At 31.6% G+C, this 14735-nt stretch overlaps 2 protein-coding genes across 3 annotated transcripts; both read right to left on the reverse strand.

Annotated features, from left to right (window-relative positions):
- Positions 1 to 233: 233 nt before the first annotated feature.
- On the reverse strand, positions 234 to 3878 carry LOC110738475. Of its 2 annotated transcripts, XR_002514627.1 has the most exons (7): positions 3372 to 3571; positions 2931 to 3215; positions 2746 to 2841; positions 1533 to 1861; positions 1088 to 1225; positions 839 to 989; positions 234 to 728 (listed from the first exon to the last, which is right to left on the reverse strand). XR_002514627.1 is itself a non-coding variant. In XM_021918883.1 (5 exons), the coding sequence occupies exons 2-4, from the start codon at positions 3198 to 3200 to the stop codon at positions 1667 to 1669; spliced, it is 561 nt and encodes a 186-aa protein (XP_021774575.1). In that variant the 5' UTR covers positions 3201 to 3215; positions 3372 to 3878; the 3' UTR covers positions 1335 to 1442; positions 1533 to 1666. The 2 variants fall into 2 exon arrangements, 1 of the variants encoding a protein (XP_021774575.1); XM_021918883.1 differs by lacking the exons at positions 234 to 728; positions 839 to 989; positions 1088 to 1225 and adding an exon at positions 1335 to 1442 and having other exon boundaries at positions 3372 to 3878.
- Positions 3879 to 10963: 7085 nt separating this feature from the next.
- LOC110738476 (probable histone H2B.1) lies at positions 10964 to 11564 on the reverse strand. The gene has a single exon (XM_021918885.1). It carries the CDS (start codon positions 11486 to 11488, stop codon positions 11081 to 11083), a length of 408 nt encoding a protein of 135 aa, XP_021774577.1. The 5' UTR covers positions 11489 to 11564; the 3' UTR covers positions 10964 to 11080.
- Positions 11565 to 14735: the final 3171 nt, after the last annotated feature.

Genomic DNA, 14735 nt, shown 5'->3' on the forward strand with positions numbered 1-14735 from the left:
TTTGAAACTTATTGATAACTGAGTTAGTTTTTCCGCTGCTAAATTCTGAACTAGCCATAACGTTTGAACACGTGGCGGTAGCACGTCAGTAATTCTCTTGCAAATTGTTAAAGGTATTTACAGGTTTTTAAAGAGAGAATTATTAAAGTGTTACAATAATAGCCTAAAGCAACCTATCATTTTTGTATCCAAAATTCTGCCATTAGCAATCAAAGACTCAAACTTTAATCTTTAAATTTCTAGTTCAATAGAACTTATAATCTAAAAATCCTAGTCTATTACATATTCATACATCTAAGAAGTACCCATCATCCCTTTTCAAGTAAATTATCCAGAAAACAGCAGAAATAAGAATCTCCCAAAGACGGTTCTTAACATTACTCACATTCAGAGCCCTAAATCACTCTACAAAAACAATCACGCAAGAAATTAAAGAAGACTAGTGGGATAGTGCATCAAAGATAAACCAGATTTACTCGATGAAAAAAATGAAAAGATAGGACCTTAAAACATAAGAAGTATAAGGAATAGGTTCATAAGGGAAAAGAGTCAGTCAACTTGCATCTATGAATTAACTTTCATCAACATAAACTATCAACAAGTTATAGTTCCATTTACCTGAGAAATGTCTTTGGGAGTCTCTATTCTCAAAACAATTGATTTTTCAAAGGGATTTGCAAAAATTTCAGACCTGAGATCTTTCTGGCTAAACATGGTTAGCAGTGGTCCTGTATTCAAGAGAAGTATCAGTAAGACTAGTTAAGAAGTTAAATTTTTTTTACATAGTTCAATGATGAAGTTTAGCAGGTATATACGAGTATACCCTTATCGAGCCTACCTCCAACTGAACCTGACAGAACCTTTGGATCAATCACAGCCACAATGTCTTTCTCACTGAACTTATGTTTCTCTAACTTCTTCCTCTCTTATGCCAACTGTTTCTGTTTTGCGGTTTCATCCTTCAATTCTACTTTACGCGACCTCTCTTGCTGCGTTATGAAAAAACTCAGTAAGCTCTAGTCTTAACATGATCTGTTACATGAAATCTATAAAACATAAGACTGGCCTCCTTCATGAGCCTTTTTACCTCAGATAATTTCTTTCTATTTTCAGCCTGATTAACTTAGTTTAGTTTCTTCTCTGTATTAGCATCACCTCCACTTTCCGACTTATAAATTGCACCTCCTTTTTCCAGTCTGACAATTTTTTTTTCACAATCATGATTCTGAAAATACACCAGACTTGCATTACCACATGATACACGTAAACATTTAGTATTCGGTAGAGCATCAAAATGCGGATATAAAAAAATTATTAAGTCACAATTTATCAGTCACCTAAAGCTAGAGGTATGCATCCAACTTCCAAAAGTTTTAAATGTACAACTCAAATCTGAGCTAGAGGTGTGCAATTGTATTGATCAAAAAATCTTTCACACTCCACTGGAGTAAAACAATTTGCCATTAAAAAGGCTCAAGGGATTCAACAGCTAATTATGAGGTATAGCAAAGAGCCAAAGAGCGAAATATTACCAAGGAAGGATCATTAGTCTCATTTAAATGAGAGAAACGCTCAGGCAAGCAGTTTGACAAATGTTCCATAATATGCCACCCAGAAACAGATGACAGTGAATTGATATACGGAAGGGATGCCATCAATTCACCACTTAGTGTACCGAAATCTGGCATCTTAGAAAAGGATGTGAGGCAATATACAAGCGTTGAGTGAACATCATGCAAACCAGCTTTATTGAGCATCTCAACAAATTAAGTGTTGCAGAGGGTAGTAATCCGAAACATCTGAGACTGTAGTTGCAGTGTATATGGTCAGGGATAGGAAAAGAAAGAAGCCAATCAAATGCCTGTAATGCAAGTTAGTAGTTGGTAAGATAGATGCACGACAAACAGCCTCACCCCAACCCCCCCCCCCCCCAAAACAAATATGGCAAATAAAACACCCAAATCTGTAAGAGATGAATCTATAAGATATGAATATAAGTAAAAGAAAAGGCAACAGAACACACATTTAGAATTCAATGTTTGCAGCAATTGTTATTCAGTTAGAATCACCAAACCATTTCAGTTAAGCATGACAATTAAGAAGGTATGAATATTGAATTACACATCATGTTAGAGAGAAAGCAACTTAAGAAACCCATTTTGTTCCCCTTAATTATGAAGTAACAGGCAAGGAACGAACTAAACCTATGGTTGAAATGAGTGATTCCAACAATGAAAATGATTTTGGAAATCTTCAGATTTTCAAAAAATAGCAAATAGAAACAAATAAATGAAACTAAGAGCTGGTGAATAGAACAAATATATCATATTCCAAGGAGTATAGTCCTTGTGAGATTTTCCCCTATGTTTTGATGGTATTAATGTCCTTACCTAATAATATTGCACTAATCTTTGCCCTTCAAAAAAAAAATTCCAAGGAGCATCATGTCCTTACCTACTAATATTGCACTAAACGCACCCTTAAAAACTTTCCAGCTCCAACACAAACACTTAAATGCATAATTCTGAACCCTTTTATCACCCCTCAATTGGACTAGACTATGACTGGAAGAAGAGGGAACTTAAACTTATTCTAGGGCTTTCTATAGCTTTAATATTTATATTCTTTAAAAGCACTTGGAAACTCATAACAGGATAGTAAAAGATAATGAAAAACAGAGAGATAGTATATTAATTAAACGGAACACACCCAATAATTTTTTTCACCAGTAACACAAACACTTACCTGCATCAACTGTGAACCTTTGTCACCCTCAAATTTCTCGGGGTAAATAGCTGCATAAACCATCAATAATCGCAACTTATTCTCACAGCTTAAATCCTGTCAAAGGGGCTTCAACATTGTCAGAAAAGTATTACAAACTTCATAATAGATAAAAAGATGCATGATTCAGACTACAAAGTCCCTACCGTATGCATGCTTAAAATTTTGATAACTTCTTTAGTTCCAGCATCACCAAAGACAAGATCTTGTTCCAGTTTACCAACCTCCCTAAGTTTTTGCTCTCTTATGATACGGGTATGAATTCTGGGGTTTGAACCAAGACCCATTTGTTTGCAATTGCAGCTTAAAATTCGATGGCACAGTCCCACATTCCGCCATTTTTCTGGAGTTTCAATCTCACCCAAATGCTCAATACCTTTTATTCTCCCAATCAAATACGAAAATAAGAACTTCATTTATGCTTGAATCTACTGAAAATTAATTATAAACAAAAAAAAATCAATATCTAAACAGACAACATATTCATTAATTTTCAAAGAAATGGGATAAAATTCTAAATAAAAAAAGGCGTAATTGAAGTGGGATTTAGGGAATTGGGGGTGAGAAAATGGTAAATTAGATGATACCTGGAAGTTAATTTTCATGAATTCATAGTGTTAGAAGGAGAGAGGAAGGAAGGAATGGGCTGAGTTTATGACTGGTTTTGCAAAGCTGAATAATGGTGGAGGTGGTTGTGGTGGAGGTGGATCCGTGCGCGCTTCAATGACAAACCCTAGATTACCACAACCCTAAAATTACTAAATTGAAAAGAAAATCAACGACGACAAATCCTAGATTGCGAAGGAATTCGATAAATTAAGAAGACCACAAAAAAAATCTTACCTCAAAGCTGCTTCAATGGAGGTGAGAAAGCTCAAAATCTGCTTCAATGGAGAATGAAGAGCACGAGTTCAATGGAGGAGGGATATGGAAAGAGAAGGAGGTGCGGCTGCTTAAATGGAGTGAGAAAGCTCATAAACGGCTTCAATGGAGAAGGGTGGAATTCGGAGGTGGTGGAAGAGAAGGCGAGAACGAAGGGAAAAAGAAGATGGAAAAGCAAGGGGAAAGAAAGAAAAAAGAAGAAATACGCGAGCCCGGCTTTTTTTTTAGTTTCGCACCGGGTTATTAGGAACCGGTGCGAAAAATCTTTTTCCCAATTCCGCTCATTTCTTTTCCCACCGGTTTTCAAGAACCAGTGCGAAAAGTGCGGTTTCTATTTCATTTTTTCTACTAGTGAGCTTTTAGACTTCTTAATAAAAACATAATACAAATGTTAATGGTTAAAGTAGTGCATTGGTATTATGACATATGTATTGGTCAAAGTGTTACGACTATTATGAAACAGAGGGAGTTAATTGTTTATCTTAAAGGACTTTGCAAAGTTGGAAGAGACTAAAGCATATATCATGGACTAGAGGCGATTGAGCATAATATAATTTGATCAACACATTGCATTATGATTTTATACTATATTGTATAACTGAATAACTGACACAGTCAAAATTTGCACACATGTCAATGCACTAATTTGACATTTTTATACAATTGATATTGATGAAAATTATAAAAACAATTAGACAAAATTACACTCATTGACATAAACTTTAGAGCATGTTGCAACCATTGACACGAACTTATTTTACTCGTTAAATTGACAACAACTTGCTAAAAAAGGAATAAATTGACATAAAGGCACTAAACACTCAGGCTTACTCTACATCAGTTAGCTATATAATTTTATTTTATTTTTGACCAAAAGCTATATAATTATGTTTTTTCCCAACACAGTAAGCACTATTTACAAGAAAATGAATGTTGGAATAGAATTTAATATATTTACAAGTGTTTAAAGTTAAGTAATTTTTGTTATTTTGTGTAATTTATGTCGATTTAGTTATTTTTGTAGCAAGTTGGTGTCAATCCAACAAGTGATATAAATTGGTGTCAATCATTGCAAAACACAACAAAATTTGTGTCAATGAGAGTAATTTTGCCAAAGAGTTATAAATTGAAACTTTATATTAATACCTATCTAGCAGCATATTTTATGGTAAAAGTATATTTATTATGTTATTAAAAAATTATAGTCAAAATTAATATATGAATAGTGAAAAAAAGTCTAATGTCTCGGTTATTATGGGATGGAGAGAATATGTATTATTGCTTGAATGATGTGATAATGTAAAGAAAAAAAAAAGAACAGGTTCGTGAGAAACCAAAGTTTGGGATTTGCAATGACATCTACTAGGGGATTGCTTTAGAGACGCATGCCAAGCATTTTGTACAAATAGCATAGCATAGATATAACTATCAAGGCACATAACAAAATACTTACTACTAGTACTCTTAATCTAGATTGATGAAAGACTACCATCTCTTCTCAGAGTTAGAAGAGGAAGCTCCCATGTCAGTCTCATAAGCCACCTTTGCGCAAGGAGGAACGATGAAGTGAGGCTTATGCCCAACATCCACTAAAATTCCATAGGCGGCCAGACAATGGTCTGCCGTATTTTTCTCCCTGTCTATATGTTTTACCACGAAATTCTCATTTTGCTACTGTATAAGCTTAAGAGTTTTGATGATGATGAGTGAAAGCAAATTTCAACTAATGTGTTTTCTCTAAGTATTTAATTAGAATAGGTGAAGTTGACTTTGGAAGTGGAAGAGTAGCCTTCCTATGAAGATCCAAGGAGAAGTTAAGGGAAGATTAAGAGAATAGAAGATGAGTTCCTCATTGAAACTAGAAGTAGTCCCTAATAGGAACATGAAAAAGAAGTTCCCTAATAGGAGCTTGACAGCAAGCTAAGAAGACTAGCTTGGACTGCGTTGAAGACAGCAAGTTCCACAAGAACTTGTCTGCGAGTTCTAGCAAAGAGGTGGAGAGTTGAAGACAGTAGGACTCAGTCCTGGTCTACGTGGAGCCCAAGTATCCTTATAATACAACGATTGAGGAAATAATCCAGCAATAGACTAAAAGTCTTATTAAGGTTTTTGTTAAGTTTATTTTTACTAGGATTGTTGTAAATATGTTTGGTAAGTTTATGAATGAAATTTATTAGAAGCGTGGCAAAGCTTGGCAAGCGTTTAAATATAGAAAGTTTTATAAAAGATAAGTTATAATTTAAGAAAAGATCTTTGAGATATTTTATCTTATAAAATATGGTTTTGCAAAATAATAATCTTTTCCAAATTATATCTTTGTTAAGTTTTCCAAAAGATTTTCTTCAAAAGATTTATTTTACGAAGGGTTTTGATAAACGGCAGTTTTACAATTTCTATCTTTTGAAAACCCTACTTTACATACAAGTACCTCTTGTATATGAAGGAGAGATCATAATTGAAACAACTTGTGAGTTTATGCGTGAAAAATCTAAAGAGTGCTTAAGAAAAGTTTGCCAAGTTTAAAGCTTTGTCATATTAGTTTCGGATTTCATGTGTAGCTTTCCAATCACATATTAGAGTCAAGAATTTGTATTGTTTTGGTATTGGGTGTGTGATTATTCTTTGCATACATTGAGGTAGGCTTGAAAGTTGAAGCTGAGTAGTGAGTACTCTGGGAGTGCTAAGTAAATCTAAGTCCGGGACTTAGGTTGGGTAGAATAGGGTTCTACTGTGTAGTAAGTTCAGTCTGGAACTTGTGAGGATGGTCTGATTGTAATAGGTTGTAACTAGGAGTGTTTGGCCTATTATAATGGATTGGTTTTGTGTTTGAAATCCTTTGGAGGGTCGAGGTTGTACTTCCAGTTAGGTCCTGGAAGGTTTCCTCGTAAAATCCTATGTGCATTGCAAGTTCCTTTAATATTTTGTTTTATATTTCCGCGAAAAAGTACCATTAGGAACTCCATACAATTCACCCCCCCCCCTCTTGTATAAGTTCATCTCAACTAACAGCTGCATTGGATCAGCAACTTCATTATTGACTGCATAAAGCTCATGATGTGGACAGTGATCAACCAAGTTAAACATAATTCAGAGGGACTGTATGCGCGTCTGTTTCAACCTCAAGCTTTTGAATTCTGAATTCCTTGGCAACATTTAGGCCCTCTCTTACAGAAAAAGGTTCCACTGCCAAAGCAATTGGTCTAAGTTGTAACCTTGTGCAGCTATTCTAGCTGCAACACCAACCCACAAGCCTAATTTCAAACGCGCCCCATTAAAAAAAGGCCCAAACCAAAACGATCCCACCCAAAAAACTGAACATATCTTTGAAATGCAGCCCACCCAATTATCATTTATACAAAACCGTCACTTCTAACGGCTATCTTTTTAAAAAATATAATTTAAAAAAAAAAAAGCATCACTCTCAAACTTTAATTTCTGAAATTTATTACTCCTCTCTTTGATTTTCTCTCTCTTACAACCAAACACAATTCACTCTCTCTCCTCCAAAACAACCATGGATATTTGAGATGAGATGAAAATCAAACGGATTCTCCCAAAAAAGATAATTTTATGTAAATTTCACTTAATTTTGTTTTAAATTATATGAATATCATTTAATTTTGTTTGAATGTTGTTCGATACTCTGTTGTTCGAAATTTTTATTGGAATTGTTAAAAAATTTAGTGAAATCAAACGGATACCTTATGTGTTCATTAAATGTTGTGAAACGTTCACAATATCATTATTTGTTGTTTATATGATAAATATTCTTAATGTTCATAAAATGTTCTCATTTTGTCTGTTTTGTCTGTTTATGCTTGTGTTCATATTTTTGAATGCTTATGTTCACTTTTTGAAATGCATATGTTCACTTTCGTTCTTAAATGCTTATGTTCATATTTTGAATCCTTTTGTAACTTTCTGAAATGCTTATATAGACTTTCTGAAATGCATATGTTCACTTTTTGAAATCCATATGTTCATATTTTTTAGGAAAAATTGCGAGGAAGGTCCTTTTAAGTAGTCGACCTTGTGAGGAAGGTCCTTTTATGAAAAAGGTGGCACAAAAGGTCCTTTTATGGACTTTGGGTTGTGAGGAGGGTCCTTTGACCAATCTCCGGCGTTGACTTCCAAATTCCGGCCAAAAATAAGTCACACGTGACTACTTTAGAATTATTATTTTTTTCTTTTTTTCCCTTTCCCTGTTCTTCTTCGATTTCCCCTTATTTCCCCAACCATTTCCCTCCCTTATTTAACCCTAATTTGAGAACTAAACTTCAATTTCTAACCCAGAAACTACAATTGAAGGCTTCGTGGGCTGCTTGTTGGCTGAATTGAAGCTCTTTGAGGGATGCTATGTTCGAATTGGAGGAGCTGGTGTTGAGCGGCGATGGTTGGAGGAGTTTAAGTCCCAGCTTCCTTTGATGGTGGTGCGGTGGCCGTGAATACAGGCCGGTGGTTTCAGGTTTAATTTGGTGCGTTAGGGAGTAGCAGGGTCGAGTTTAAGGGATTTGTGCTGAGTTGCCATTATTTCGGTGGCTATTGTGGACATTGTTGTGTGGTGTTTGGGTGTTGCTGATGTTAGTGATGCGGTGGTGCGTGGTGGCAATATGGTAGCAGACGGTGGTTAAAGTGGTGGAGCTGTGGGGATGTGAATGTTGTTGCTGCAGTTGGGAATTGAAGTTTGGTTCTCAAATTGGGGAAATCGAAGAAAAACAGGGAAAGGGAAAAAAAGAAAAAAAAAATTCTAAAGTAATCACGTGCACAGCACGTGACTTATTTTTGGCCGGAATTTGGAAGTCAACGCCAGAGATTGGTCAAAGGACCCTCCTCACAACCCAAAGTCCATAAAAGGACCTTTTGTGCCACCTTTTTCATAAAAGGACCTTCCTCACAAGGTCGACTCCTTAAAAGGACTTTCCTTGCAATTTTTCCTATTTTTTATGTATATGACCTTCTAAAATGCTTAATTATGTTCATACGCATTCAAAATATGAACATATGCATTGGTTCATTATTTGAATGCGTATGTTCATTTTCTTTAATGCATATGTTCATATTTTTAATACTTATAATGCGTATGTTTCATAATCATTTTATTTTTTATTTCTTCAATTTTCTTATATTCATAATTAAAGGTCGTAAATTCAATTCATATGAATTGCATGTTCACAAACCTAATCAAATTGATCAAAATTCATTACAAAATCACCACAAAAAAAATCAAAATTCATACATAGATCAAATTGATAGAAATTAAACAAAATACAATTACAGAGGAAAGAGAAAATGAAGAACGAAAGAGGAAAAAACAGAGGAGAATAAAATTTTGATGAAAATTATGATCGAAATTTTGATGGAAATTTTGATCAAAATTATTTTAGGAAAGAAAAGTGAAGAGAAAAGTACTACAATCAATTTGTGTTCATCACCTATTACAAATTGGCAAATTACCCAAAAATTATATATGCAATATCAATCACAAATTCAGAAAATATAACAATTAAACCAAATTACAAATCAATAACATAAACTAACTTATATCAACAATTTCTTCAAGAATCCAATTATATCCGTCACGAATCAACGCAAATACAAAAAACGGAGGAGAGAGAAAATCTTAAAAGTAGAAGATAATGCCAAACACACTGAAGATAGAAAATTTCAACCAAAATTAAGAATTAAGTAAAGAATTTGGAAAAAAAGGAGGAAAATTTATGTGAAATTAAGAAATAAGGAAAGAAATAAAATAGGAAGAAAATAGAAGGAGTTGAAGTAATATATACTAGTACTCCACTAGTACATAGTATATATGTGTATTTAGTATATAAAAGGTGGTATATAGGGTGCATCTAAGAATATGCCCTGTTAAAGGATTTACAGCATTATATTAGCTAGAAAATCCGAAATACCAAATATACCACAAACATACTGTAAAAATAACTCTCCATTATAATTGATAATTTGATAATCCATTATGAGACTATTGATTATTGAAAATAGACAAAGAATAGGACATTTTTTATTCAAAAACAGCCATATTCCTTTCTTTCCAAATATGCAAGAAACATACCGTAAAATAACTCTCCATTATGATTGATAATTTGATAATTGATTATTGAAAATAGACAGAGAATAGGACATTTTTTTATTCAAAAACAGCCAAATTCCTTTCTTTCAAATATGCCACAAACATACTGTAAAAATAACTCTCCAGTTTTGAGAAAGAGACAAGTTGTAAAATATACAATCATCCCATTGCATCAAGAATTTTGAACAAAATCAAAGTTTTGAGGACAAGACAACTTACTAAAAATGTAGTTCCATAAAATTGAAGAGGATAAGCAATCTCTCCAAATCAGGGACTTAGAATATCTAGAAACACAATCAAAGAAAGCACAACGATGCAAGTATTTATTATTTAAGATCCGCACCCACAGCTTATTAGGAACGGTGAGGATCTAGAAACACAATCAAATACTTGTAGTTATGTACAATGAATTGATGATGTTTATATTCAGAGAAATTAAACAAACCTTTTTAATACTTCCTAGTTAGTACTCCGTTCATGTTGTAATTAGCAAACGCAAAAATGACAATAGTACTCAAAACTTTAACTGTCATAGATTCTTATTCCGTAGATGAAAACACAGGAGCTCCACTAATGTACTGCTCCTACATGTCAAAGTTAACCTACAATTCACTGATATTGTATTATCAAAAGGCGGCGATTCTAAAAGGTAAAGGTTAAGCTGAGAAAGCAACATCCTCAAGTTTGAACTTGCCCTTAGCACTAGAGGAGTAGAGGGAATAAAATCAAGATTTCTTTAGCTGCTGCTTTTTTTTCAGTTTATACTTGTACATTTGTACTTTTGTTATGCTATATCGAAAATTTTAGATAATTTGTCCTGCAATTATTCAGTATCTTATCGAATCACATACCATATTTTGCATTGACAGAGAATTTCTGAATCCAGATTTCCCAATCAAACTTCAAATTATCTATCAATTTACTAATTTTCTTATTCATTATCAATTAGTGCCATTTTAAAATGGCTAGTTTGCAAAATTATACAGCTTCAATTCATTAATTTGATTTGAAAACAGTCTACCAGAGCAAAATTTCACAAATACTCAATCAAATTCCAATTAATAAAAAATTGCTGCGAGAAAACTAACAAACTATATATGCAAACTCATATCAATATTATAAATCTATTTCCCCTAATCATCAATTTAATACTACAAAGTACAAAAATACAACAAACAGCAGAAATTGATTAACTAATTCATCATATTAACCACCAAAATGAGATAATTTCATTGATTTCAAGGCAAAACTATACACCAATTCCATAAAAATTCCAACAACATCAACTAAAAAGGCGAAAATCATTCAAATTCAAACCCTAAATTAAGAGCTAGTAAACTTAGTAACAGCCTTAGTACCCTCAGAAACAGCATGCTTAGCCAATTCACCAGGCAAAACAAGCCTAACAGCGGTCTGAATTTCACGAGAAGTGATAGTAGGCTTCTTATTGTATCGAGCAAGACGAGCAGATTCTTGAGCGAGCTTCTCAAAGATGTCATTGATAAAGCTGTTCATTATACTCATTGCCTTACTCGATATTCCGATATCGGGATGAACTTGTTTCAAAACCTTGAAGATGTAGATTTTGTAGGTTTCTACACTCTTCTTTGATCTCTTCTTCTTCTTCTCCCCTGGTGCTGCTTCTTTGGGGAGTTTCTTTTCAGCTTTTGGCTTCTTTTCAGCATCGGCCGGCTTCTTCTCTGCTGGCTTCTTGTCTGCTTTTGGCGCCATTGATGGATTAAATTTGAGGTTTTTGAGAGAGAAATTTGTGTGAAATGTGGTATGTTATGGAGTGAAGAAGTGAAAATCTGAGGCAGAGGATTTGGGTATTTATAGATAAGTGTAGTGAAAGGTGATTGGTTGGATTTGAGTGACACGGATCGAGGGTGTTTTGCCGTTGATTGTTTGAGATATAGTATAAATGGACGGTTGAGAATGGTTTGCGATTTTTAGCGGGATTGTTTATAAAGAAACTAAAATTTAAAATGAGGTGGGTTTGATATGGCGGTTTTATTTGAACTTTGTAAACGACTAAAACCAACTACTCATTTTTTATTTGAAAAAATTAACAACGACAAACTAACCTGTGTTTCATTTTCTCAAGATGAATCAACTTTTAAATCTTCCTAAAATAAATATAAATTAGATGAAAACCCGTGCGATGCACGGTTTTTTATACATAAAACATTAAAATCACACAAAAAAATAATTTTTGTAATTAGATCATACTCATAACATTTTGATTAATTTGCTATTGTTTGTTAAGGATAATTTTTTTATTAAATTATGTAATTTATTCCCCATAATTAATATTTGATAAGAACATTAAAAAAAATAACAAAATAATATTAGATACACATAAATATAGATAAGAATTATTATTAAAAAATAATAAAAACATGTATTCCATTATTTATCTTCTATTTCGATTGAATCACCAATTTCACTCACAACCATATCTACTCCATCTAATAAAAGTGGATAAATTGAACATAGAAATATTAGCAAAAATAAAATTGATATAAAATTAATCCTTACAATTTTATAAAATAAATCAATATATTTACCCAGAAGTGAAAAATTGTTGCGAAATTGATCTAAAAATTGTAATTGTACAAAATCAAATCTATGAATTGAAAGTTTTTTTTAAGGAATAAACTTTTCGTTCAATAAATGTTGGACTACGAAAGTGTTGAACAGAGTTGGCTTTAATCGAGGCATGAAAGTATAGTAATCACCCTGTAATTAAAAATTAAAAAATTAAGTTAATTGAATGACTTGATTAAGCTACCTCAATCACAAAAAAATTGTTTTAATCATAAAATTAATTAATAAAAACTAAAAAGGTAAATTTAATAAATGTAAACAATTTATAAAGATATAATACCTCATCGTTCAATAAGACCATATCCAAACTTATTAAGCTATCTTGTTTGCGAAAGGTAAGTATGTCAAACAGGCGAGCGAGAAACTCGTATTTTGATTTTTCAATCATTTTTGCTCGAATTTAATTCTCTAATTAAATTAGATCTGCTTAAACAAAATTCAGTAAACAAAACATAAATATATAATCGCTAACTATCCCAAATAAACACAATGTAAGCAATAGTTACAAATATAAATTTAAACATGGATTTTAAAAGTTAAGCTAAGAATTATCCAACCATTGATGACCTAAAACTGACACAAAATTACTGACACAAAATTAAGCTAACTTTTGGTTTTGTATTTTGACACGAAGTTTTGTTGGTGTCATATGATGCGTCAATTTATAATAGTATGTATCACAAATTTTAATTTCATTATAATTAAGGAATAAATTTTACTTTATTATCATAAACACTATCAAAATTTATCTTATAATGATAGGTATCAGACTTTATTGCAATCGTTTATCATTTAAATCTAATATTATTTCTGATTTGATTTTAATTAATTGATAAATATCTTTTTTGAGCTTTATCTTTTTATATATTTTTTTTTGGATTTGTTATACTCGTAGTAATGATTTAATAAATTTCTCTTTTTCTACATTTTTTTACCATTAATTTATAAAATAACTTTATTCTTGGTTTTTAATCTACGTGGCACTGAAATTTTAGATATATCAAATCTAATTCGTTACTTATACCTAGGTGGAGATATAATTTTTTAATTCAAAAATAAAATATAAATCCCTTTTATCATTGGTCGAAATAATTAGATTACTTATGTGGCGCTCAGAATGCTCTTGGAAGCCCGTGCGATGCACGGTTTTTTCATCTAAGATTTTTAATTATTTGATTTATTGTATTTAATAATTTCAGACAAAATTACAAAATTAAAGTTTAATATTTATTTTTTTAGTATAATTTATAATGAATTTATTAAATATAAATAAATTGTAAAATATGATATTTTTTCCGTTATATAAAATATTTAATGTGAAATGATAAATTTTTAATAATTTAAATCCTAAATCATTGTTCATTGTTTTACTATATCTTTTATTTTGATAGAATCACCAACCTCGTCCACAACCAACCTACTACATCAATGGATAAATTGAACCGTGAAATATTAGCCAAACTGAAATTGATATGAATTAAATCTTTACATTTATATTAAATAAATCAATATATTTACCAATAAATGAAAAATTGTTGCGATATAAAATCAAATCTATGCATTGGAATTTTTTCATCATCTCCAAAAATAACCAAAGACATCCATATATTAAGTATACAACATCTAATCGTATGCCATTACATAAACAAATAATCTTTAAGTATCCTAAATAAATACAATGTAATTAATAATTACAAATATAAATTTAAACATAAGATTTTAAAAAATTACCCGGACATTGATGACCTAAAACTAACACAAAATTTGCTTGATGGGGTTTTGTATTGATATGAAATTTTATTTGTGTCGTATGATGTGTTAGATGTACATGTAAAAAAACATTTAGTAAATAAAACATAAACATATAATCGTTGAGTATCCCAAATTAATACAATGTAAGTAATAATTAGAAATACTAATTTAAACATAGGATTTTAAAAATTAAGCTAAAAATTACCCGACCATTGATGACCAAAAATTAACACAAAATTCGCTTGATGGGTTTTTTTTTTATTGATACGAAATTTTGTTTGTGTCGTATGATGCATCAATTTATAATGGTAGGTATCAAAAATTTTAATTTAATTATAATTAATGAAAAATTTGTATTTCTTATCATAAATACTATCAAAATTTATCTTATAATGATAGGTATCAAACTTTATTATAAGGTTTATCATTTAAATATTTTTTAGTATATTTTTTTTGGATTTCTTATACTCGTAGTATTCAATTAATAAATTTATCTTTTCCTATATTTTTACTTTATTTTTTTCAGTAAAATAATCTAATTCGTGGATTATAATCTACGTGGCATTAAAATTTTAGATATATCAAATCTAATTCGTTACTTTTATCTAGGAGGCGACAT

Source organism: Chenopodium quinoa, unplaced genomic scaffold, assembly GCF_001683475.1.
Source record: "Chenopodium quinoa cultivar QQ74 unplaced genomic scaffold, ASM168347v1, whole genome shotgun sequence".
Taxonomy (NCBI): Eukaryota; Viridiplantae; Streptophyta; class Magnoliopsida; order Caryophyllales; family Amaranthaceae; genus Chenopodium; species Chenopodium quinoa.

Excerpts from the sequence above, each read along its gene's own strand:
- LOC110738475 (XM_021918883.1), bottom strand. The coding sequence starts at position 3,200 with ATGAAGTTCTTATTTTCGTATTTGATTGGGAGAATAAAAGGTATTGAG. Across the intron at positions 2,842-2,930 it reads AAATTTTAAGCATGCATACG|GATTTAAGCTGTGAGAATAA; the intron begins GTAGGGACTTTG and ends CCCCTTTGACAG. Across the intron at positions 1,862-2,745 it reads AAGGTTCACAGTTGATGCAG|GCATTTGATTGGCTTCTTTC; the intron begins GTAAGTGTTTGT and ends CTTGCATTACAG.
- LOC110738476 (XM_021918885.1), bottom strand. The coding sequence starts at position 11,488 with ATGGCGCCAAAAGCAGACAAGAAGCCAGCAGAGAAGAAGCCGGCCGAT.